Raw genomic sequence first — 27,672 nt, forward strand, 5'->3', positions numbered from 1 at the left:
ACTTCCCTCCCCTGGATGACACTAGCTTCATCAATCCCAGGGAAGCCTTTCCTGTCTAGACCAATACCTCCCATTAACTACTCTCAAAGCACTCTTCTTTCAATACTTATCACAACTATAATTTTAGGATTTTTTGGGATAATTTCTGTCTCTTCCATTAGACTATATGTTCCACAAGACTGGATATATATTTCACTATTCTAAAACCACTGCTTAGAAAAGTGACGACAGTTAGTAAATATCTCCTTAATAAATGTAGGCCGAAACATGCAAACTTCAGCTGCAGCCCATCCTCTGTAATTTATTAGTTTCCCTAAAACATACAGGGTCTGTGATGGCACCCTGTGATCGAGTTACCACAACAAGCTCTATTTGTTGATGGGATTTGACCAAAAGGCTTTATGTCATTTCCAAATGTTTCCTGGGAGTAGGTCCTCCCTCCCCCTTTGAAAAACACAGCTCTGCCCTGTTCTTTCTAGTTGAGAGAAAACTTAAGTCTAGGCTGGGGTTGAGGTCAAAAGTTAAGAATAGGGAACAAAATGTTCACTCTAACAATTATATAATATCATACTATTTAACTACTTGTAACATTAGAAAGCAATTTTTTGTTGTTTCCATTTTATATCTATTAACATTTTCTAGAATAGACATGCATAGAGCTTATATGACCTTTTCTTTTTTTCTTTTTTTTGGTTTCTTATTTACTTCTAAAAGCCTTCGATGACATTAATTTTCAATGACAATTTTCAAAATTAATTTTTTTCAATGACATTAATTTTGAAGGTGTACAGGCTTCAGATATAAGGTGCTTCCCCCTAAGTTTCATTTGTGAAAAAGGATTCTTACAATTTTGGACTTTGAAACCTGTACAACTGGATGTTTACACACAATTAAAAATTAATAGATGACACCAAAAGCATAGCAAACAATGACAAAAAATAGATGAACTGAACTTCATTAAAATTAAAAACTTTAGTTTTAAAAGTACATCAAAGGACACTATCAAGAGAGTGAAATGACAACCCACAGAATGGGAGAAATATACATATCATATATCTGATAAGAGTTTATCATCCAGAATACATAAAGAACTCCTACAACTCAGGAACAAAAGACAAACAACCTAATTAAAAATGGGCAAAGGACTTGAATGGACATTTCTCCAAAGAAGATATACAAATGGCCAAAAAGTCTATGAAAAGATGCACAACATCAGTAGTCATTAGGGAAGTGTACATCACAACCACACTGACAGTACTTCACACCTACTATGAGATAAGTCAGGCAGAGAAAGACAAATACTGTATGATATCACTTATATGTGGAATCTAAAAGAGCCAAGCTTGAGAAAACAGAGAATAGAATGGTGGCTGCCGGGGGATGGGGGAAGAGGAGGGATGTTGCTTCAGGGGACAAAGTTGCAACCAGTAGACAAGTAAGTCCTGGAGATCTAATGCACCGTACAGTGAATATAGACAGAAATACCATATTATAATAAACAAACTGGCCAAAAGACAAGATCTTAGTTATTCCCACCCAGAAAAAGAAATGATAATTATGTAATGCGACAGAGGTGCTAACTACTGCTGCAATGGCAATCATATTACATATAAATGTGTCAAATAACATGTTGTATACCTTAAATTTACACAATGTTATATGACAAATATATTTCAAGAAGAACAAACCAAAAAACCCCCCAATACTTCATACCCACTAGTATAGCTATTAAAAAAAGCACAAAACAAAACCAAAAAACCCAGAAAATGAGTGTTAGGAAGGATGTGGTGAAACTGGAACTCTTGCTGCTCTTTTTAATTTGTACACTGAGGGTGGGAATGTAAAATTGTGCAACTGCTGAGGAAACCAGTTCAGTGGTTCCTCAAAAGTTACATGTAGAATAATCATATGCCCCAGCAATTCCACTGCTAGGTGTATACCCAAAAGCAATGAAAGCAGGACTCAAACAGATACTCATATGCAAATGTTTATAGCAGCATTAACCGTGATAGCCAAAGGCAGAAACGACCCATGTATCCATGAATGGATAAACAAAATGTGATCAATTCTATTTATTTGGTAAAAATAAGTACGGTAGTTATATTCTATAAAGTTGTAGTAGACACTGATCATAACATTTTCATCAGTTGATCTATACATAATCTTGTTTTATGTGTATTTCTGTTTAAAGATACCTTATTAATATATATTATTGATTCATTAACATTGAACTCACAGCCAACAGCACTGTCACTCACGCCTGAAAGAAGCTTACGTAACACCTGTATTTTTCCCCTAAGGCACATCATAGCCTTCTTGCACTTAGGAACACTAGACAGCACTCTGGCACTCTGCTTGTGGGTCATTTTAAACAGTGAAATCACCAGCAAAAAGCACAACAATGCAAAAAACATGGCACTAAATAGACCATGGAAAAGACACTTGTTTACACCATGAGAGCTGAAACAAGAAGGCAGAGTCTCAGCTGAAATGTACATGCTGTGTACCTCAAATTTATGGCCTCTCTGTGCTGCAAATACTGACTTTGGGGTTACAAATAAATGTGCCAGAAGGCCAATGCACAACTACAGAATCTGCGAACAATGAGGTCAAGTCTATACATACGTACAATGGAATATTATTCAGCCATGAAATGAAATTCTGATACATGCTACAATAAAGATGAACCTTGAAAACATTACGCTAAGTGAAATAAGTCAGACAAAAAAAGGACACATATTATATGGTTCCATTTATATGAAATATCTAGAATAGGCAAATTCATAGACCAGAGGTTATCAGGGCTTTGGGGGAAAGGAGGATGTCGAGTTACTGCTTAACTGGTCCAGAGTTTCTGTTTGGGATGATGAAAAAAGTACTGGAGATGGATAGTGATGATGGTGGTGGAACAATGTCGGTGCAATTAATGCTACTGATTGTGCACTAAAAACGGTTAAAGTGGAAAATTTTATATTATACGTATTTTACTACAAAGAATCAATAGATTCACTGAATAAGGTTAAATGAATCTTCTATTAAAACAAAATCTAAAGGAGACACTCCGGATGGCACCAATAGAGATTCGTATTTACCCACATGTCCTCTTAAAATAAAGAACCTCCTTAATATGCTTTCCTTTTTTTTTTTTTTTTTTGGCCACACTGAGCAGCTTGCGGGATCTCAGTTCCCCGACCAGGGGTCGAACCCAGGCCGCCGGCAGTGGAAGTCCGGAGTCCTAACCACTGGACCGCCAGGGAATCCAAATATGTTTTCCTTTTGGTTTATAGACCATATTTAAAAACAGGCTTACTATTTAATAATATCAGCTGATTATTCAGGAAAACAAGTAAATTAAAATGTGCCTGTCAGTTGTTTGGCCTCACTTCATGCTTCTGAAGCATGAAGAAAATTTATGCACTAGTAGAATTATTTGTTCTGACTAATTGCCCAAAGAACGGTCACCCCAAGAACCAACAACTGATGCTCCTAAGTTATCTTGGACTAAAACTGCCTCCGAGGTCCACTGTATTTGGGTGAAGTGATACTCTCAGGGCAACTACTACCGGTACAATTTAGGTATTTTGGCACTACATGTCCACTTTGAATCTTTCACGTCCCTTTTCTCTCTTTTATCACCAATCTATTTCTCATCTACTTCCTTCCCTATTGAAAAATCCCTATTTTCATATCTTGAGAGACAGCCATCTGTTAGAATATGGCTGTGGTTACTATCATCATTCAAATGTTCCTTTTTAATTTATCAATTTCTTGACCCAACAATTACAAAGAAGCGTGGCTGGATATAAACATGCACGAAATGTGCTAATGTAGAATGCAAACAATATTAAAATGTAAACTTCACATAGGGAGGAATTCACGGCCAAAGAAAAATCTAGTACTATTCTTTCAATCTTTTTAAAATGCATCATAAACCTAAAAATGTTTCACTACAGAATAACATTTTGGCTTCTCTTATGATCACAAAGAAGGGTAATTATGATTGTCATGAAAACACACTGAGCAGATGTATACTATTAACAAAAGAATCATTATATGACTGTGCTCAAAAACTGGCACTTTGTACATTCACATTTCCTAGAAATTAGACAGTCTCCCCAACTGGAATAGATACCAAAATAGGTTGTTTTCTATTAATTGTGGCTTTGTACCAATCAAGTTTTGGGAGCCAACTGGATCATCATTCTTTGGGACAATTCCCACATACTATCATGTGAGATCTACATACACTGATTTATATATACTCAGACATGTGCATTATAATTTTGTAAAAAAGTAATTTTTAAGTTCTCAAATGATAGCTTTTTAACTCTTAAAAAACGTATCAGTGGATTGTTTCACAAAGGTACATCTGTTTAGAAGTCATAAAAGAGCATAGCGAATAACTCTTCGGTTTACTTTATGAAGGCTAATTAATAGGTACTTACTCATTAAAGACTAGGTCTGGTGCAAAATAGAGAAATTGGCTGTTTGTATGTTTGTACGATCTCCAGCTCAAGGCAAATGATGACAGACACATCCAAGAATACTGGATGAGGGTAATTTGGTCCTCGAGAGGCAGGTTTTTAAATCCTGAAGAAGAGAACAATTCATCACAGAAATACACTTAGCATTTAAATACATTCCAGGAAGAAGCTTCGTAAGTCAACCCCAAACTGCCCCCTTTCTCTCATTGACTCAAATCAATTCTACAGTTATTTAAAGAGCACCTATCATGGACCTGGTCCTGTTCAACATTTCATGTTAAATTCACCTTAAATTCTCAATGAGGGTAAACTGCCAGGGCAAAAAAAACTAAGATGTTCTGGGAGTTTCATTGTGGACGGTGGTCTACAACCCTTAGTTAGACGGAAAGAATCTGTATTTACCTGTACCACTTGCTTCATCCTACTCACAATGAATAACTTCAAAATAAAAGATAATTTAATGATGTCAACTCTTGCATATCTGCAATACTGGTGGAAGATTTTACTTTTCATGAGTTTGCAGTGATTGAAAAAGTCTTATTCCTTGCTTCCCCTAGGCTGGGATAATGCCAGACTTCAACAGACTTCTGAGGCAGAATAAGCATCCTTGATGCTGTCCTGCCTTACCCACAGTCTTCCTTTCTGGGCCTCAGGCCCTTCTTTTGTTTCTTTTCTCACCCTCTGTACTCCCAGGGGCACCAGGGTATTCTGTTTGTGTACAGTTTCACCTGGCAAGCTCCCCTTCAAAGAGTCAGTCATCAGAGCTTTCCCCAGTCTTTTGTCTTATGGCTGCTGGTTGACCACAGGACATCTAAGAAACTGCTTTGGATTAATGAACTGGGACAATGTGATCACAATTCTGAGCAATGTTTCTGTAGATTAATAGGGGCCTTATTAATAAAATGCTACAGCATAAGACTGACTAAAGTAGGAATTTCAAGGACAAATTAAAGGGTTATGGAGGTAAGATATTTTCAGAGAGACTCTTTCAGAGGCCCCTACAGCTTACCTGAGAGGTCTTTTTTTTAAATTAATTTTTATTAGAGTATTGTTGATTTATAATGTTGTGTTGGTTTCTGCTGTACAGCAAAGTGAATCAGTTATACCTATACATATATCCACTCTTTTTTAGATTCTTTTCCCATACAGGCCATTACAGAGTATTAAGTAGAGTTCCCTGTGCTATACAGCAGGTCCTTATTAGTTATCTATTTTATATATAGTAGTGTATATATGTCTTGATTTACCTGGTCTAGGGCTTAGAGTAGCCCTGGCTACGAGCTGCTAATAATGGGCTCAATTCTTGTTTTGACAACTAGAATGTGTTTTACCTTATTAATATTACTGGAATGAAACTTTCCATTTCAATCCTCAACATAAGAAATGGGTATGTTCTATTAACAATAGAACCCTTAACTCTAATTTCTCAAGAGAAACGAGCACATTCACCAGATTTTTTTTCTACACACTTGATTCATTTGACATCGAGTAAAAAATTGGGTGTCGGGATCGAACAGAAAGCAAACTCAATTGCACTGCTGCATACGGTATGCCCTGTTGCCCTGACGTGCCTAGTTCAGGATGCAGACCCTGAAACGCGAGGCCATCCTACCTGGAATTACCTTCGCCCACTTCACGACTTGGATCATTTGTTTGCCTGCTAAGCGGTTGAGGGTGGAGAGCAGGTTTTCGGCTGTATCCGGTTTGGAGTTGTCATAGCCTGCATACACAATCTCGGGTTCGATGGTTTCAAGGACCATGGAAGGGGAAGGTGTGAGCGCTCGGGAAATTGTGGAGAGTTGAGGAACCAGCGCTGAGTTGACGGAGGGCTCTTGCGCGGGAGCGATGTACGTAGTTCCTTCCTCTGGGCTCTGGGGTGGGGGAGGTGGAGGCTGCTGTGACTGTTCCTCGTGAATCCCTTTTAACTTCCCCAACTTCTTGGACTTTCGAGCTGTAAAAAAAACAAAAATTATAAACAGGGCAAATTAAGATTATGTTTCGCATGATAAATACCATCTAAAGCACAACACTTTTTGTCTGTTATATACAAATGTTAAGAGTAAATCTTAAGAGTTTGCATTACAAGAAAAAAAATCCTAATTCTTTCATTTTGTATCCATATGAGATGCTGAACATTCACTAATCTGATTGGGATGATCATTTCATATCGTATGTAAGTCAAATCATTATGCTGTACACTTTAATACAGGGCTGTAGGTCGATTATTATCTCAGGAAAACTGGAGTTAAATAAATAAATCAATAAATGGCACCACACCAAAAAAGGAATTAAAAAAAGATTATGTTTGGCCTACCTTACATGAGGTAAATTGCAAGCAAATATTGACTTATATTGATTAAAGTGTACTTTTCCTCTAAGGATGTCTTGTTATACTAGTAGGAACAGCCCCTTTTCAGTATTTTTCTGATACCAGACACTGTCTTAAATGCTTTTTATAAATTAACCACTTTAACAATTTTAACAATTTTATGTCCTAAATGCTTTTTATAAATTAACCACTTTAACAATTTTATGACTAGGTACTATTACGATTCTCATTTTATAAAGAGGAAGCAGACCAGAAGGGTCAAGAAATCTGTCCAAGACTACACAGCTAGTGTATGTAAAATAGAGTTAAGAGCTCAGAGGAAGGATAAATTATTTCAGATGCTAATAAGTTACATATGCCTCAACTAAATCTTATATAAGCCAATAATTCCCACCTATTACCCACTAAAGAGTTGGCAACAAGGGCTAGACTCGCCTGATTGAGCTTATTATCTTAGTGCTGTCTCTGCTCCCTCTAATTAGCTTTCTCTGGCCCTTTACTTATTCCTCTTGGGTGCTTCTCTACCACTTACTCTTCCTGCTGTGGTCCATGTGCAACCACTTGCTTACTCAGAGTAGTTATTTTGTGCAGATGCTGTTAGACCGACCGATGTCCCCAGCTATACTGTGAACTGCTGAGGCATAAAGATTGGGTGTTCCTCTTCTTTTACAGCCCCCATGGCACCTTGGTAAATGCTATGCCTACACAAAGTGATTTACAGATTTCCACTGAATGAATGGGAGCTAATCAACCCCAAAGAAAGGCAACAGAAGGGAAGAAATGAAATATCTGGATGATTCCAAATTGGGGCACTAACTAGTAAACGTACAGGAATTAATGCTATTAAAAAATTCAGGTGTGAGTTATACCATTACACAATCCTTAAAAATCTCTCCTACTCTATATTTTTACTATAAATAAACAATTCACATGTCATATAGCCTATAACTAAAAGATATCACAATACAGTACAGGAATACCACTTTAGATTTTTAGTAGAATGTATTACAAGTGACCATATTCTGATTTACCCAGAACAGTCCTAGTTTATGCTTGTTTCCCAGCATGATTATTAGTAAGTACCCTGTTTATTCCTAAAAGTACCATATTTTGGACAATAAATAGTATGTTCATCATAAAACCAAAGAATTAGTATTAACTTTAATAGCAACTGCTTTTAAACAAATTTTATTGAAGTATAGTTGATTTACAATGTTGTATTAATTTCTGCTGTACAGCAAAGTGACTCAGTTATATATATATATTTTTTCTTTTCATATTCTTTTCCATTATGGTTTATCACAGGATATTGAATATAGTTCCCTATGCTATACAGTAGGACCTTGTTGTTCCCTTGTTGTTTATCCATCCTATATATAATAGTTTACATCTGCTAATCCCAAACTCCCAATCCTTCCCTCCCCCATCCCCCCTCCCCCTCAGCAACCACCAGTCTGTTCTCTATGTCTGTGAGTCTGTTTCTGTTTCACAGACAGGTTCATTTGTGTCGCATTTTAGATTCTACATATAAGTGATATCATATGGTATTTGTCTTTCTCTTTCTGACTTACTTTGTTTAGTATGATAATCTCTAGGTCCATCCATGTTGCTGCAAATGGCATGATTTCATTTGTTTTTATGGCTGAGTAATATTCCATTGTATATATGTACCACATCTTTATCTATTCATCTATCGATGGACATTTAGGTTGTTTCCATGTCTTGGCTACTGTAAATAATGTAATAGCAACTGCTTTTCATTCACATTTCTCTTGAGGGTTCTTACAATAGATATGGGGAAAGAAAGACTGGGGAGGTGGAAGGGAGAATTGGGAGGTAGATGGGAGGGTTGGGGGATGGATGGCAGGTGGGTGGGGTTAATGGGGAGATGGATAGATAATGGGGAAGATGGGTGAATGAATGAATAAATGGATAAAGGATAGAGAAAGCTCAGATGTGCCAAACTGAGCTTAGAGCTATGGTAATAAATTTACTTTGCAATTGTAAGGTTTTCTATTTTATTGAGGAATTTATTTTAAAATTCTTGAAGTATCAGACACCTTCAACTTAGCTCTAACATGTGTGAGAAACTTACAGGATATGAAGTTAACACAGAGTAGGGTTATACCACACCAATTAATTTGATTTTCAAAATAATCATTCATGCTCGTAAGTATGGCCATTAATATTACATTTACCACTTGCATCACAGAAACACTGATTCAGATAAAAGACAAGCCACTATCCAACAAGAGACATACCTGCCACACATGCTTAAGAGATGAACAAGATATAATTCCTATCTTTAAGAAGTTTGAAATTAGCAAAACACTTAAAAAACTTCAATTATTTCAGATCATTTCCTTTCTCATGGACTGTCTCCTTCAATGAAAGAGGCAGAAAAACCTGAGTTTTAGAACTGTCTGAATGAAAAGCAGATGTATCCTATTCATGTAGTATGCTAATGGGGAGCGGCCGACAAAAGTACTGCTCAGTAGTGCTGAGCATACAGTAGGGGACCAAGATGCTTCCGATGAATGAACAAGTGAACAAACCAAAGGAAAAAATAATCACTAAATGCCTCAAAAACTAGGCAAAACAGAGAAGGAGAAGAAAATAATCAAACATGCAGATAATCCCCAATGCTGGTCAATGGATGACTGTATCTATAAGAGCTTGAGAAGATCCTCGATAGCACAGATTAGTCATTTGGGGAATCAGATACTTGGAACTAACTGCCTCTGTGTCACATAAACTTTTCTCTAAGCCTCAACTGATTCATCCAAAAAATGAGAATGATAGTGTTTCCCTCTCCTATCTCACAGAGGGCTCAACAGGTAAGAAAACTGAAAACAATGTTGAAAATTATTATTAACATCTGAAGTAGTGCTTCAATGTCACTTCCATTCTTTCACATAATTTTGCAGATATTAAAACTATTCCAGTTCATTAAAATGTCCTTATCCTTTATAAGACTACACCTGATGATAACCATCATTTGATTGATGAGAAATAGACAAGGCTGATATTCTCAAATTTTATTAAAAATGATATTTGCTTGCAAGGTAATTATAAAATTCATACTTATTTTAGGCCTTTGATCTGTAATGCTGTGTCTATTCTCATGGCTGATTTAAGGCTAATGCTATGAAATATCATGAAGAAGAATGCTTAATATTTTCTCTAGCACTGATACACAAGGCTGTGGCCTGTAGCACAACCGACTGAGCAGATTATCAATATTATGTTTAGCATTTCAGTTACATTTAATTTTATGTTGTAATTTTATGAATATATGAGGGACACTTGGAATTGAGTATTTATTTATAGTTCCTTAAATAGTTCAAGAAAATAAATATTTTCAGTGTGCAGATTCTTCAGCCAAGTGTATTCATCCTGCATCTTTTTCTAAAAGAGTACAGTTACATAACAATCATATTACCCAAAGTAGCCCTTCTAAAATGCTTGAAAATTTTATACTCGTCTAACACATGCCGCCTTCTAAAATTAAAGCTCCTGGAAGTTGTTAACGTCTTATGTGCTCCTATAACATCACTTTCCATGACCCTTATGGGTACTCAATAAATGTTTGTTGACACTTCATTTTCGAACTGTAATACACTTTAACAAACTATTACATATGTGAATTATTAATTTACTTCTGTGTAGGAAATGTAGGCAAGTTTGACATTTTAGGATAAAATTTCTAAATTGTTATTATTCCTTTTCCAAATTCCTACTGTGTAATGATCCACCTGCAGAGTTATGACTCTGAAAAGGCCACAACTAAAAAAATAATAAGCTCAATTTATGGAGCACTTATGTGCCAAGCACAGTTCAAAACAATTTCTAGTGGTCTTAAGCCTTCCAATGCTCACCATGACCCTACGATTAGGCAATGTTATTTCCATTTTACAGGTGCACAGAGACAGGAAGTACTTCTTCAAGGTTGCAGGGCTGGTAAACACCAGGGCTAGTTTTTGAACTGGGCCATGGCTCAGAGCCCACACTCTTAACCTCTGTGCTATGCAGTCTCTCTTCTAATCCTTTTCTCTTTATCTAATTTGTTTTTTAATACTTTAAGATTAGCACCAGCTTCAAATCCAAGTGTATAATTAAGATGTGTGCTAATTACACAGGAAAATCTCTGGCCAAAGATACTTAATGAGCATGTTTCCATTATCCAAAGCATCCGTGAACATAAATTAGGGGTCTTATCACTACCTACCACCTTACTAAATTAACATGGAGTTAATGGCCTTTGGGCTTGGGAACTCATGTTCCCATGTGGCCCAGAGACACAATTCCTTTCTCACCTGCCAGCCACAGTTGCAGGGTGTGTGTGTGTGTGTATGTGTGTGTGGTGTGTATTAATATGACTGTGAATGTCTCCCAGCCCCACGTGAGCCTAGAGGAATTTCACCTGTTCTACCTGGATGTTATAGTAACAGTATATGCTTAGCAGCTGCCCCCAGGTGCCAAGTCCTTAATTACTAGCAGCATCTTAGCAGCCACTTTCTCCTGGCACTGCCGGGGGACAGAACGCTATAGATTCCCCATGAATTGTTCCCCCAGGAGCTGTGCAATCGGAAGGCCCTGCTTCCTATCCAGAATGGTAAGCTGGACAGCAAGCAGGAAGCGTCTGGTGGGACCCTATAAAAATTGTGGGGGCTTCCCTGGTGGCGCAGTGGTTGAGAATCTGCCTGCCAATGCAGGGGACACGGGTTCGAGCCCTGGTCTGGGAAGATCCCACATGCCGCGGAGCAACTAGGCCCGTGAGCCACAATTACTGAGCCTGCGCATCTGGAGCCTGTGCTCCGCAATAAGAGAGGCCGTGATAGTGAGAGGCCCGCACACCACAATGAAGAGTGGCCCCCACTTGCCACAACTAGAGAAAGCCCTCGCACAGAAACGAAGACCCAACACAGCCATAAAAAAAAAATTGTGAAAAATTCCCAATGGCATCTCAAGATTCAAAAAGGCCCTGAAACATGGCCCAACTTCCTTTTTGGTTTGCTCTGTCTCCTGAGGCCGACTTGGTCTGCTACATACCCTTTGGACAAACTGCCAGTGTGGTAGAATGACGGCCGGCTAGGAATGACATACACTGCTTCTGCATCCCACAGTAAAATGATGAGATGCATGGGATTCTCGTGGTACTTTCATCACTATCTTTCTCAAGTGTGTTCAAATTACAGATTCTTTAGACTTGGAGATGGGTCACTGGGACAATGTCTTTTTTTTTTTTTTTTTCCATCTGGAGTAGAATAAAAGACTGATGGGGAGCTTTTTCAACCATAACATTTCACTGGAAAGATGTAAAGTGATAATTCTGTCATTTTAGAAATGCTTAGTGTCATGTCTTGAAATTTTAGGTCTTGGCAGTAAATATTAGAGAGGCTATACTGAGGTTATATGAAAACATGTATTTTTCTGTTCCAGGCCAAATGTAATTACTGGTTTAAACCCACAGGACAATAACAGCATCTACCCTATCCTCTTCCTTTCATAGACCATTTCTCTTGCCACTCTCCTCCTAATCATGCTTTCCTATTTTCCTCATCCCCTTTATCTGCACGACTTCTCCCCTTCTCCTGCCAGGGGAGGAAGACACCGAGAGTTAGCGGAACCACCACATATTTCTGTGTCATGAGATCAAAGGAAGGAATGCCACCTTCTTATAGATTTAACTGGTTTTGCAGCAAAACCTCTCTCATTTTTACTAATAGGAAAAAGAACATCTACAGTTCTCAAAACCATACACACTAATAGAATTGGGGTGAGGGTCAGGGGCACATTGCTTTATGAATTAATAATTAGCTTCTCAATTGATAATAAGGAAGTGGAATTCCAATTGTTTATAAATCTCCTTAAGTGGTTATAGAACTTGAACACTGGGTGTCTTAAAAAGTATCCCTAAACATTCTCATGTTAATATACATAATTTAACAAATGAACAGGCATTATTGATTTTATTAGTATAAAAACCATGCTAAGGCAAACTCAAACCCAACCTTGGACCACTTTAAGACATTCCACACGACACACACACACACATATACCCACACACACACGCGTGTAACTGTGTGAGGTGATGGGCACATTAATTAGCGTGATTGTCATAATCATTACATAGGCATATTGATATCACAATACCACATTGTTCATGCTAAATATGTATCATTTTTTGTCAATCATAACCTCAATAAATCTGGGGGGAAAAAGACATTCCAGATTAGTGGATCTCCACAGATTACATTTTAATATGTGTATAGAGATAACCATAGATATCTCTATAGCTATAACAAACATAATTTTGTTGCTATTGTTATAGAATACATTTGAATACATTTATCTACTACTTAGCAAGTAACTAATATTCACCCATTGTGTAGAAATTGCCCTGGTTTTGTGAGCAGTGCAATGCTGAATAAGATGATCTGAGCCCAGACAAGAGCTTACAACCTCGCGGAAGTTGGATCAATACGTAAGAAAGCAATTAGGGTTAAAACAGGCTATGACAAGTTCGGGGTCAGTGTTCCTGACTATATATGCGGTGAGTGAACAATGGCAGGGAGACGTTGGTTTATCTTTCTATGAGCGCCTCCACTTTCCTGTATCCCTCTGTGTTAATTCCCACTGAGCCCTGGTTTGCTTTTGGTGTGATTCAAACGACACTGAGGGCCCACGTGGAGCGGTCACTTCCCTGTGTGGGCAACCACCCAATGTTAAGCACCACTGACCGCCCCCCCCGCCCCGCCCCGAGAGGAAAGTCCCTCAGACCAGAAGCTAAATCTGAACAGACTCAAGGGAATCTGAGGGAGATAGAAAAGGGGTCTGCTGATTTTGCAGAGACCATGACAAGGTTCTGGAAGACACCCCCCAGTGACATATTCTGATACCTTCCCTGCTGGAGACAGGGATTCAGAAAGGGGCAAAGCCAGCAGCTGCCTAGGAGATACTTCTCAGGCTAGATGGCTGATTAACATGATTGTTTTTATGGCATTTATATTTTTCTGTAATCAGATTCTTTTTTTCTCCTCTAATACTTAGCAACATTTTCTCCTCCCTTTTTTCCTTTTACTGCCAGGCAGACTCAGGAACGTCTGTACATGGGAGGATGTGTCAGGGGGAGGGTTCCATCTCTGGCCAGAGTTTTAAAGGTGAGGCAGTATGTCTTCGAGGTCTGGCCAGGCTGGGACTGCATTAAACCAAGTTAAGAAACTCAGAAGAAGAGGAAACAGAAAGTCTGAGAAATGGCCTCTTGGTGATAGCCTCTGGGTAATGGAGAAGGTTTCCAGGGCTTTCTTCTGTTGAAACCTTTGCTGGTTTAAACAAGAGAGAATGCCACTGGACTGAGTGGCAGTGGGCTGAGCCACTGCAATTCCAGAACTCCTTTGGACACCACTTCTAAAGAACCGTGGGCAGTGGTGGGGCAAGGACGGCAGCCAGCACCCCACGGCCAGGTCAGGTGGACAGTGGGTTTACTACACGGAACACCCCCTACCTGGGCCTTGCCACTGTTGGGCTGATATACACCGCCAGGGAGTTATCAGAAGGGAGCAACAAAATGACGAATGCCCCATCCCCAAAGCTTTGGACCAAAAATGTTTATGGGGAAAAAAAAAAATAAGTGGAGAAAGACAGGGATTGAGTTATGCTAGAGTAGAAAGTGAGGGATATGAGAAACCAAATAGCAATTTCAAAAACTTGACAAGCCTTTGCCAAATCACAGTGAGCATCTATTTTCTATTTCTACTGAGGTCAAGATAAGATCTAAAGGTTTAAAGGGCAGAAGCAGGGATTTAGATGAGACATTAGGAGAATTTCCTGCAAGTTTTCTGGAATGTGTTATGGAGAGAGCCTGGAATGCATGACCGCCAAGAACATGTAATATTCTTTTCTAAAAACTGTAAAGTAATAGGTAGGCAGGTTCCCTGCTTGCCTGAGTGCAATTCTGCCGTGCAGGAGAAGGATGATGAAATGAGTTATCGAGACCCAGTAGCCCTACAAGGGAAGGAAATACGACCTCCAATGTACATTCCAGGCTTCCATGTGTCTGAGTGGAACTTCTCTGGCTCATATTTGTCTCAAAAACAGGAATAAATCCCTTACACTTGGAAGTGTGGTAAGAGATAACTTTAGAAATATTTTTCCAAAATATACTCCAAGGGCAAATACTGTGATCACTGAATGCAGGCTTGGGAGAACATCCACTGCCATGGAAGAAACTCCTAAAGTTCTATATGCTCCCTTTTACCCTATCCCCAGCGTTCACATGCCCCTCCCCCCTTTTTTTTTTCAGTTTTACCATTTAAGGTACAGAACTCAGGTCTGTACTGAAAATGGGCTCTGTGGTTTCTCCTAATCCTGAGATTACCTAATTTTTTTTTAAGTGGGGAAAACAGTTCATAGTAAAGGCTATCATTAATTGAGAATCTGTATGTCCAGCATGATAGCATCTTTTAAAAATGTTATCCTACTTAGGTCCTCATAAGTGCCCTGTGGGTAGGTACTATTGTTAGCACCATTGTACACAGGGGTAAAGTGGTTTGTACAGGGTCACAAGGATGGTCTGCAGAGTTAAGAGAAGGTGAGTTTTTGTCAGGGCACAGAAAAAGAGAACAGAGAAACCCCATCACATGTGCAGAGTGCATCAAATCAGGAGGTCAAAGGGGTATGAAAAGGACCCAGAGCCCTAATGACTTTTCTAGATTATCAGCGAGGTTGCCATTGGATCACCTCTAGTAACAAGATCAGCAGCCTTTTTTTAATGGGAGACACAGAACAACCGGTACCAATACACAGGATGCTTTCTCTCCTAATTCCCTGGGCAGGACAGTCAACCCCTGTGTACTCCAGGGCTGTTGCTGTAGCAGATGAGACAGTCTTTTTGCTTTTGCTCCTTGTTTTGACACCTTAACTCTGATGGCAGGAGAAATCAAAGGAGGCAGAAATCAAACCTGTCTGTACTAAAAAACAGGACTTATTGGGAGAAGACTTACTCCTTCTGATTAAAAATCAAGTTCTTACGTTCAAGAATATTGAAATGGTTAGTAGAGATGGATTAATCAATGTACGAACCCAAATGTCATCTTTTATAAGTATTAGTTCAGCTAAACTTCATGTATGATCTTATTTTATTTCTGCATCATCAATAAAGCAGAATTCTTAGGTAAAAAAATAAGGTTCCTAAGCTCCATTGCAACTGATAGCTGAGTTCTGAGTTTGAATAAATGTATTTTTAAAATCAAATGAGCATTCTTTAGAAAATACAGGTAATATATTTGCCTTTGTAAATTCTTATTCTTCGGGAATAATGATGCTGTGCTCAAGATTGATATATGTGTGAATGTAAAACAAAACACAAGCAAATAAGCAAAAAGAAGACAGAAAAGCTCCTCCTAATTTTACAATCTACTTAAAATAAGAAAAAGAGCACTATGAGAGCTGTGGCTATCCAGAAAAAGATCCTTCTCTCAGTTAAAAAGTTAATTCTTTAATAGCTGCAAGAGCTGCCTTCTTGGCATATGTTTGAGCAGAGAACTTATTACATGAAGCACAATCTCACTGGGTATGCAAGGTAAACAGTCTCATTAAGAATATTTTATGAAGAAACATGACTGTTCTAACAAGGTCAAGGGGTGAATAAGGTATGATAAAGAGGCAAGGACTTCCCTGGTGGTGCAGTGGTTAAGAATCCGTCTGCCATTGCAGGGGACACGGGTTCAAGCCCTGATCCGGGAAGATCCCACATGCTGTGGAGCAGCTAAGGCCGTGCACAACTACTGAAGGCTGCGCTCTAGAGCCTGTGCACCGCAATGAAGAGTAGCCCCGCTCGCCGCAACTAGAGGAAGCCTGAGCGCAGCAACGAAGACCCAATGCAGCCAAAAAAATAAATAAAATTAAAAAAAAAAAAAAAGAGGCAAAAGGCAGTGACCTGGAAATAGATGACGGCACCCAGCTTAATCTACTGTGTCTTCCCCAGTCCTGGCGTGATTCTCCATAGGCTCAGGACAAAAAGAGCTGGTCAGATGCTAGAGCACACGCTGGGCAGAAAACCCAGAAGAGTGGTCCCGAGCAGACCTTCTCACACTGGTAAGTCAGCTAAGCAGGATCTACCTTAAGAAATATTATGTATAGAAAAATAAGAGTTTACCCAACAGATATATGATGAGGGTATTTACACTGGGTAATGCCATTTTCCTTTACAAAAATTTCAACCGAAGACTTCTTTCATAAGCTCTCAAAGAACATACAAAATGTAATGCATTTCTGTTTGTCTGCCCATTATTTTTTACATGTTTCAATTATCCTGTTCTTTCCTCTTAGCATTTGTTACTACTTCACTGCAATGGTTTCCTCAGCTTGGTCCCTTTAACTGTAAGGCCTTACAGTTGACCTTACAATTTGGAAGTGTCTGAGAATTCTAAAGCAACCAAGGAATTTGCCTAAATTCAATTTCAGAAATTTTTAAATGATTAGTATTTGTGTACATAAGACAGAAAAACCATGCAGTGAAATGAAAAAATATACAGATATAGAACAGTTTTATCTCCAGTACCAATTTTCTTCAAATGATTTCATCTCCCTTAGCTCAACATTCTTCCTATAAAATAATTACTTAGAGCCACATTATAATTATTCTTTCAAAAGCTTTTATTTAACAGCATTTTCTATATACAATCAGCTTAATTTTAATCAAATTTTAAGTAATGCTTTACTTTATTTAGCTGAAAAGTAAACCAACGAGGTTTTAGTTGAGACTACCAATGTTGAGATTATAACTGAATGATTAAAAATGATTAAGGGCTTCCCTGGTGGCGCAGTGGTTGAGAATGTGCCTGCCAACTCAGGGGACACGGGTTCGAGCACTGGTCTGGGAAGATCCCACATGCCGCGGAGCAACTGGGCCTGTGAGCCACAATTACTGAGCCTGCGCGTCTGGAGCCTGTGCTCCGCAACAAGAGAGGCCCACACACCGCGATGAAGAGTGGCCCCCGCTTGCCACAACTAGAGAAAGCCCTAGCACCGAAACGAAGACCCAACACAGCCATAAATAAATAAATTAATTTTAAAAAAAAAAACAATAAAAATGATTAAAATTGCTTCGGAAGAAAAAGAACTGGTGAAGCAGATAACCAGATGTAAAATAATAATCCCATGAATTGATACAAAGACATTTTTCACAACTGATATATAACACAGAAAATAGTCTGTATTTCTAAATACGATCACTCTAGTATTAAGAACATTTTACAAATGCAAGACAAAGCTGGCCAGCAGAATTTGAAAAAAATCCTCATGTTAGAAGCTAACGCTAATATAAAAAAGAATGAGTAGAATGAGGACATGTTAATGAGTTAACAGGCTCCCACTTAAGTTGGGGGCAAAAATTAAATAGGCCTGAGGAAAAAGAAAACAAACGTCAGTGCTGATAGCTTTTATGCATTTTCAATAAATATTACTCCACATTTTATTCCACTGACATCATCAGAATGAGTCGAAATTAAGAATTAAGAGTAGCCAATGGACTTGAAAAAAAATTATTTTTCTAGGCTGGGATCGCTTCAGGATACAGGCCGAGCCAAACTAAATGGCCTTTTTTGAATAAGTGATTCGCTTGCATTCGCTTCTTGTGTTTTCATTCCAGCCTCTCTTTGCACACAGGGTTCGTGCTGGAACATCTTGAGGCTCTTTGATGATGTCTGGTGTTGGCAGGTACAGGCCACTGCTGGAGAGGAGGTCGCTCAGCTGCCTGATGGCGAGCGGAGCCATGCCAGGGTAGGGCCGACGCCCAGGCCTGACCTCTCAGCTCTGTTGAGAAGACAAACTGCTCTTTTTTCCTTTGGTATTCTGCCACAGTGTAAATTCCAAAGCTTTTGGTGACTCTCTCAAACCTAGCTCAGCACAGCAGGCTGAACAAAAGCATCTTTAAAAGGAATATGCTTTCCATTTAGGTTGCAAAGGACTCTTCAAATTTAGAGCATTTAGCTGCATTAAAAAAATAAAAGTCCAAGGAAGAATTTAAGAAAGTTGTAAATACGATGCTAACTCGTTAAAAAGCAACTTTTAGAAGAAGGGAACGTAAAATGTCCTTTTATTTTCAGTGATTCCTTATCATCTGTAGTTTTCTTTCACATATGAGACCGAACCCCAGCCCTGGATGGAAACGAGTTGGCCCTTCTCCATCAAAGCTGGAAGATGAGGTGTCTTCTGGAGAGGATTTAAGTAGTTCAAGAAGGATGGATAACTGGGCCATTTCTGCAAGTTTTTCTTTGGGGTTGCAATTCACATTTAAGTCCTTTAAATCACTATTTTTAAACTAACGTCACATTTACAATAAAGAGATTAAACAAAAACAGTTATTTATTTCTTCTCACATATGGTTCTCCATTTTCCTATTAAAATTCTGCTTCTGTCCCAAAGATAGGTTTCCCTTCATTGAAAACTAAGTCTGCTAGCATGTTGTGATGTCAGCGCCCCTATACGTAGCTCTGAAGAACGGACACTGCCGTTGATGATGGATTTCACTGATGGCTTTGCTAGCGTTAGAAAAGCCTTGTCTGGGGTCACAGGGTGGCCCACGGCTGTCATCCCAGAGCAGATGCCTTGACCAGGAGTCAGTTCTTCACTGCTGACTTGGGTGAAGGCCAATCTCATGCTATGATTTTCAAATGGATGATGTGGTCCTAAGTCACATACCAGGTAAAACACAATTTTTAACCCCCATAATAATTTTTAACTTCCGTAATTGAAGGGGATGACACAAGCCTATAAGCTTCCCTTTAGAGAATTTCTACCCTTTAATGGCATTTTCTTTGGGTCCCCAGTTAGAATTAGAAATTCTCGTTTAGATTCAAATAGTCTCCCTTTACAGATATGACCACAGAGAATAAAGATCAAGAGACCATGCCCAATGAAACACTTTATATTAATTTGTTTCATTTCTGGATTCCTGTGCTTAGAACTTATTTAAGCTTTCTACTGTATGGCACACAGTAGGTGTTATGTAAGTGCTTACTGACCAAAGGGAAAGAGTACAACTAAACGAATGAATGTTTTGCTGACCTTCTATAACTGGTTCCATTTCTTAATGTGATGACTGCAGACACCATTCTCTAACAAAGCCTTTAAGGGAAGCACAGAGGATGTTAAGTTTCACCTCCAACCCCAATGAGCTAGGCTAGTTTCCTAGAGGAAATAATTCCAGCCAAGGGTCAACCCAGCCTTAGGCAGATGACAGAGGCAGGTCAGGCATCCTCCAAAAAGCAGAACCCCAAGTACAGTAGTAGAGGGCAGGTAGCCTGCCACTTCTAACCTTGAGAGAGTCTAAAGAGAGATGAACAGGGAGAAGCCAAAAAGAAGGTTTTTTCCTCTTCAGCTTCGTGGAAGAACCACACTCTGGAGATAGAATCCAGAAAAGGGTCACTCTGCATCCCTAATCTTAGGGCCCAGTTAGTATCACTGAATCAGGTATGTCAGCATGGGTTCCTTTTTGTGGCTGGAATTACGGGAAATGTACTTGCCCTTGACCCTGATCCATCCTTGGGGAACGGGTGGGGATGCAGAGAAAAGCTGTGATCTTCTCCTGCCTCAAACGACCATCATCAATTCAGCATTCTGATACCCAAATTGTGAACACCCTAACAGAACCTCCTAGAACCGGAAGGGGCATCACAAGACAGCAAGTTTGATCTCATTTTAAACAGAGGGAAATAAAGTTCCAGAGGGTGAACTGGCTTGCTCGAGATTCCAGACGGTAGAGGTGGGAGACTCTCAGCTCCAACATTTCAAGTTCAGTGGCCTGTTTAGCAGTGCCAGCACCAGAGCTTTCATAGAGGAAGACCTTAAAGAAACATGTGAAAACACACGTACTCAACGCGACAGTTATTCATGTTTATTTTATAGTAGGTTGGAAGGCATTTGATGAAAATTATGAGGGAAAGGTTAAGACCCTGTCCCCAGGCCATCTGACAGCCACTTCAATACCTGTTTACTGTGGCATAAGCACATGCTATCAAAATGGAATTCCAGTTTTCTCAAAAATAGTTTCTTCAGGATTATCATGAGAAGCAACCGAAGTTGGATAACAAAGTTATCCAGGACTCGTGATGGTAAGCTGGTTAGTATACTGACAATATATGACTGTGAGTGGTCTTATCTGTGTAGACAGACATTTACGTTTTGGTAATGACATACCAGAGAACAGTCCTTGATAAATGACCCAATCATTACCATGTATCATCCTAGTTATAAATTTCAAGAAGATATTTGAATACCTGACTATCAAAGTCCTGTGATTTGAATTCAATACATTACAACACGTAGAATATCAGGCATGACTTGAAGCCTCTGAAGGCAGGTACCTACAGGGGCATAGACATGCAGTTTTCCTAAGTACCAATCAGTATTTAGATGAATAGCTCTTACAGACCCTACAACTGCCCTCACCATTTTGTTTTCATGGAACAAGCACATAGCATAAACTAGTATCTCCTGGGAGTCAATCTTTGTAACATTTTGTATGCATCAGTGTGGTCAAGAAATCACTTACATGGATTATTTTCAACATTTTCAGCTGTAATAGTCCATGCCCTTTTTTTTGACTAGTTCATATGCTTAAAAAAACAAATTTTTAATCTTTTACTTTCAGGGAACCACTATCAACCAACGTCTTATGGGGAAGACATATGGTATACGACAAAAAATGGGGAATAGACTAGAAATTTGGGGAAAAAAACTCTAAGATATACTATACCCAGCTACTTGGGTAACTCGTAAGGACCACATACGATTATATATACCCTCAACTCTTTGTCCATAATACATTTAAATTTACTTATTTCCCAAAGTATAAATAATTACTAAAAGCTATGTCTATCTTAAGGGATTAATAAAAGCAACAGGATATAATTGAGATGTTCAGCTAATAAAGGACTGACAAAAATGAAGAAAAGCATAGGGCCAGAGATTATGAAAACGAAGATTATCTCACTACTTCTCTAACTGTGGTCCAAGGATGGTCTTCCTTAGAATCACCTGGGAGCTTTTTCAAGATGCAGAATCTTGGGCCACCCCAGATCTGCATGTCAGCATATCTACAAGTAGGGGCTGGGACTCTTCATTTTTAAAAACTCCCATGTGACTATTTTTCTGCATTTGGAAAATGAGAACTACCAACCTAAAGGTTCTGAATAAGATTATGGAATGAGGGAAAAAAAAGAGAGAATCTGGAAAAAAGGTTCTTTAAAATAAAGATAGGAAGGAAGGAAGGAAGGAAGGAAGGAAGGAAGGAAGGAAGGGAGGGAAGGAGGGAGGGAGGGAGGGAGGGAGGGAGGGATAGACTGGGATAAAAACATGGCCTATACCAGGGTTTCTCAACCTCATCACTATTGATACTTTGGGCCAGATAATTGTTGTTGGGTTCTGTCCTGTGAAAATGTCGAATATTTAGCAGCACCCCAGGCCCTCTAAATCCCTAGATGCCAATAGCATCCTCCTACAAGTTGTGACAACCAAAAATATTTTCAGACTTTGCCAAATATCTGCCCCGGGGAGTATAATTGCCCCTGATTGAAAACCACTGGTCTACACTAAGGAAACTGATAAAGACAAGAACAGTAAGCTAGGAAGATAAATAAATCCCTAGACTACATATCGATAAAAAACACTCAAACGAGAGCTGAGATGAGAAGCATGCTAATCCATTATGCTCCTCAAGTTAGTTTCCTTGTTAGCAGAAGTCATGAACTGCAAAGTGAGCTAAGGATAATTTCAAAACTTCATTTTCATCTTTCACAACTTGGCATATTTCACACAAAAATTTGTATTTCTGATATCATGAAAAGAAACCTTAAAATCTGGCCATAGCTGTCTGTTCTCCCCCATGGCAACAAATGGCTGGAGCTGAGATCTGGCCATCTCCTTTGGATGGAGCACTGAAGTTTTCCCCTTATGCTTTACAGATAGGTAAATTCCACACAAAATTTCTGATATAGGTCACTGGGGTTGTAAAAGATTAGAACCTATCCATATAGTTAAGATTACATTTAGTTTTGTAGAATTCCAAATTTTATTATCACTGACACACTCTTTAACTACAAATGTAATTTATGGGGTAGATTGGTTCAAGATGGCTGAATAGAAGGACGAGTACTCATTCCCTCTTGCGAGAGCACCAGAATCACAACTAACTGCTGAACAATCATTGACAGGAAGACACTGGAACTCATCAAAAAAGATACCCCACATCCAAAAACAAAGGAGAAGCTGCAATGAGACGGTAGGAGGGGCGCAATCACAAAATCAAATCCCATAACTGCTGGGTGGGTGACTCACAAACTGGAGAACACTTATACTACAGAAGTCCACCCACTGGAGTGAAAGTTCTGAGCCCCACATCAGGCTTCCCAATCTGGGGGTCTGGCAATGGGAGGAGGAATTCCCAGAGAATCAGACTTTTAAGGCTGGTGGGATTTGATTGCAGGACTTTGACAGCGCTGGGGGAAACAGAGACTCCACTCTTGGAGGCCACACACAAAGCAGTGTGTGCATCAGGACTCAGGGGGAAGAAGCAGTGATACCACAGGAGACTGAACCAGACCTACCTGCTAGTGTTGGAGGATCCCTGCAGAGGCAGGGGATGGCTGTGTCTCACCGCGGGGACAAGGACACTGGCAGCAGAAATTCTGGGAAGTACTCCTTGGCATCAGCCCTCCCAGAGTCCGCCATTAGCCCCACCAAAGAGCCTGTAGCCTCCAGTGCTGGGTCGCCTCAGGCAAAACAACCAACAGGGAGGGAGCCCAGCCCCACCCATCAGCAGACAAGAGGATTAAAGTTTTGCTGAGCTCTGCTCACCAGAGCAACACCCATCTCTACCCACCACCAGTCCCTCTCATCAGGAAGCCTGCACAAGCCTCTTAGATAGCCTCATCCACCAGAGAGCAGACAGCAGAAGCAAGAAGAACTACAATCCTGCAGCCTGTGGAAGGAAAACCACATTCATAGAAAGATAGAGAAAATGAAAAGGCAGATGGCTATGTACCAGATCAGGGAACAAGATAAAACCCTAGAAAAACAATTAAATGAAGTAGAGATAGGTAACCTTCTAGAAAAAGAATTCAGAATAATGATAGTGAAGATGATCCAGGACCTTGGAAAAAGAATGGAGGCAAAGATCAAGAAGATGTAAGAAATGTTTAACAAAGACCTAGAGAATTAAAGAACAAACAAACAGAGATGAACAATACAATAACTGAAATGAAAAATACACTAGAAGGAATCAATAGCAGAAGAACTGAGGCAGAAGAATGGATAAGTGACCTAGAAGACAGAATGGTGGAATTCACTGCCATGGAACAGAATAAAGAAAAAAGAATGAAAAGAAAGGAAGACAGCCCAAGAGACCTCTGGGACAACATTAAACTCACCAACATTCGCATTATATGGGTCCCAGTAGGAGAAGAGAGAAAGAAAGGACCTGAGAAAGTATCTGAAGAGATTATAGTCGAAAACTTCCCTAAAATGGGAAAGGAAATAGCCACCCAAGTCCAGGAAGCGCAGCGAGTCCCAGGCAGGATAAACCCAAGGAGAAACATGCTAAGACACACAGTAAGCAAACTGACAAAAATTAAAAACAAAGAAAAATTATTAACAGCAACAAGGGAAAAACAACAAATAACATACAAGGGAACTCCCATAAGGTTAACAGCTGATTTCTTAACAGAAACTCTACAAGCCAGAAGGGAGTGGCATGATATATTTAAAGTGATGAAAGGGAAGGACCTACAACCAGGATTACTCTACCCAGCAAGGATCGCATTCAAATTCGATGGAGAAATCAAAAGCTTTACAGACAAGCAAAAGCTAAGAGAATTCAGCACCACCAAACCAACTCTACAACAAATGCTAAAGGAACTTCTCTAAGTGGGAAACACAAGAAAAGAAAAGGACCTACAAAAACAAACTCAAAACAATTAAGTAAATGGTAATAGGACCATATATACTGATAATTACCTTAAATGTGAATGGATTAAATGCTCCAACCAAAAGACACAGGCTTGCTGAATGGATACAAAAACAAGACCCATAAATATGCTGTCTACAAGAGACCCATGTCAGACCTAGGGACACATACAGACTGAAAGTGAGAGGATGGAAAAAGATATTCCATGCAAATGGAAATCAAAAGAAAGCTGGAGTAGCTATACTCATATCAGATAAAATAGACTTTAAAATAAAGAATGTTACAAGAGACAAGGAAGGACACTACATAATGATCAAGGGATCAATCCAAGAAGAAGATATAACAATTATAAATATATATGTACCCAACATAGGAGCACCACAATATATAAGGCAAATGCTAACAGCTATAAAAGAGGAAATCGACAGTAACACAATAATAGTGGGGGACTTTAAAACCTCACTTACACCAATGGACAGCTCATCCAGACAGAAAATTAATAAGGAAACACAAGCTTTAAATAACACAATAGAGCAGATAGATTAAATTGATGTTTATAGGACACTCCATCTGAATACAACAGATTACACTTTCTTCTCAAGTGCACATGTAACATTCTCCAGGATAGATCACATCTTGGGTCACAAATCAAGCCTTAGGAAATTTAAGAATACTGAAATCATATGAAGCATCTTTTCCGACCACAACGCTATGAGATTAGAAATCAATTAAGGGAAAAAAACATAAAAATCACAAACACATGGAGGCTAAACAATATGTTACTAAATAACCAAGAGATCACTGAAGAAATCAAGAGGAAATCAAAAAATACCTAGAGACAAATGACAACGAAAACATGACGATCCAAAACCTAGGGGATGCAGTAAAAGCAGTTCTAAGAGGGAAGTTTATAGCAATACCATGCTACCTCAAGAAACAAGATAAATTGCAAATAAACAATCTAAACTTACACCTAAAAGGAACTAGAGAAGGAAGAACAAGCAAAACCCAAAGTTAGTAGAAGGAAAGAAATCATAAAGATCAAAGCAGAAATAAATGAAATAGAAACAAACAAACCAATAGCAAAGATCAATAAAACTAAAAGCTGGTTCTTTGAGAAGATAAACAGAATTGATAAACCTTTAGCCAGACTCATCAAGAAAAGGAGGGAGAGGGCTCAAATCAATAAAATTAGAAATGAAAAAGGAGAAGTAACAACTGACACTGCAGAAATACAAAGGATCATGAGAGATTACTACAAGCAACTCTATGTCAATAAAATGGACAACCTGGAAGAAATGGACAAATCCTTAGAAAGGTATAAGCTTCCAAGAATGAACCAGGAAGAAACAGAAAACATGGACAGACCAATCACAAGTAATGAAATTGAAACTGTGATTAAAAATCTTCCAACAAACAAAAGTCCAGGACAAGATAGCTTCACAGGTGAATTCTATCAAACATTTAGAGAAGAGCTAACACCCATCCTTCTCAAACTCTTCCAAAAAATTGCAGAGGAAGGAACACTCCCAAACTCATTCTATGAGGCAACCTTCACCCTGATACCAAAACCAGACGAAGATGCTACAAGAAAATTACAGACCAATATCACTGATGAATACAGATGCAAAAATCCTCAACAACATACTAGCAAAGAGAATCCAACAACACATTAAAAAGATCATGCACCATGATCAAGTGGGATTTATCCCAGGGATGCAAGGATTCTTCAATATATGCAAATCAATCAATGTGAGACACCATATTAACGAATTGAAGAATAAAAACGATATGATCATCTCAATAGATGCAGAAAAAGCTTTGGACAAAATTCAACACCCATTTATGATAAAAACTCTCCAGAAAGTGGGCACAGAGGCAACCTACCTCAACATAATAAAGGCCATATATGACAAACCCACAGCAAACATCATTCTCAATGGTGAAAAACTGAAAGCATTTCCTCTAAGATCAGGAACAAGACAAGGATGTCCACTCTCGCCGGTATTATGCACATAGTTTTGGAATTGTTAGCCACAGCAATCAGAGAAGAAAAAGAAATAAAAGGAATACAAATTGGAAAAGAAGTAAAACTGTCACTTTTTGCAGATGACATGATACTATACACAGATAATCCTAAAGATGCGACCAGAAAACTACTAGAGCTAATTGATGAATTTGGTGAAGTTGCAGGATACAAAATTAATGCACAGAAATCTCTTGCATTCCTATACAATAACAACAAAAGATCAGAAAGAGAAATTAAGGAAACAATCCCAGTCACCATTGCAACAAAAAGAATAAAATACCTAGGAATAAACCTATTTAAGGAGGTAAAAGACCTGTACTCAGAAAACTATAAGACACTGATGAAAGAAATCAAAGATGACACAAACAGATGGAGAGATATACCATGTTCTTGGATTGGAAGAATCAATATCGTGAAAATGACTAAACTACCCAACACAATCTACAGATTCAATGCAATCTCTATCAAATTACCAATGGTATTTTTTACAGAACTAGAACAAAAAATCTTAAAATTTGTATGGAGACACAAAAGACCCCAAATAGCTAAAGCAATCTTGAGGGAAAAAAGCGGAGCTGGAGGAATCAGACACCCTGACTTCAGACTATACTACAAAGCTACAGTAATCAAGACAATATGGTACTGGCACAAGAACAGAAATATAGATCAATGGAACAGGATAGAAAGCCCAGAGATAAACCCATGCACCTATGGTCAGCTAATCTATGACAAAGGAGGCAAGGATATACAATGGAGAAAAGACAGTCTCTTCAATAAGTGGTGCTGAGAAAACTAGACAGCTACATGTAAAAGAATGAAATTAGAACACTCCCTAACACCATACACCAAAAATAAACTCAAC

General features: G+C 38.8%; 1 protein-coding gene across 2 annotated transcripts in view; it reads right to left on the minus strand.

The window, feature by feature from the left end:
* Positions 1-27,672, minus strand: part of NR3C2 (nuclear receptor subfamily 3 group C member 2) — a 370,452-nt gene that overhangs the window by 69,033 nt on the left and 273,747 nt on the right. For both annotated transcript variants that reach the window (XM_059922588.1, XM_059922589.1), the window contains exons 5-6: positions 6,097-6,435; positions 4,446-4,590 (exon numbers count right to left, since the gene is read on the minus strand). In XM_059922588.1, coding sequence (XP_059778571.1) covers positions 4,446-4,590; positions 6,097-6,435 — 484 coding nt within the window. The remainder of the gene's footprint in view (positions 1-4,445; positions 4,591-6,096; positions 6,436-27,672) is intronic.

This window comes from Balaenoptera ricei, chromosome 5 (genome assembly GCF_028023285.1).
Source record: "Balaenoptera ricei isolate mBalRic1 chromosome 5, mBalRic1.hap2, whole genome shotgun sequence".
Classification (NCBI taxonomy): Eukaryota; Metazoa; Chordata; class Mammalia; order Artiodactyla; family Balaenopteridae; genus Balaenoptera; species Balaenoptera ricei.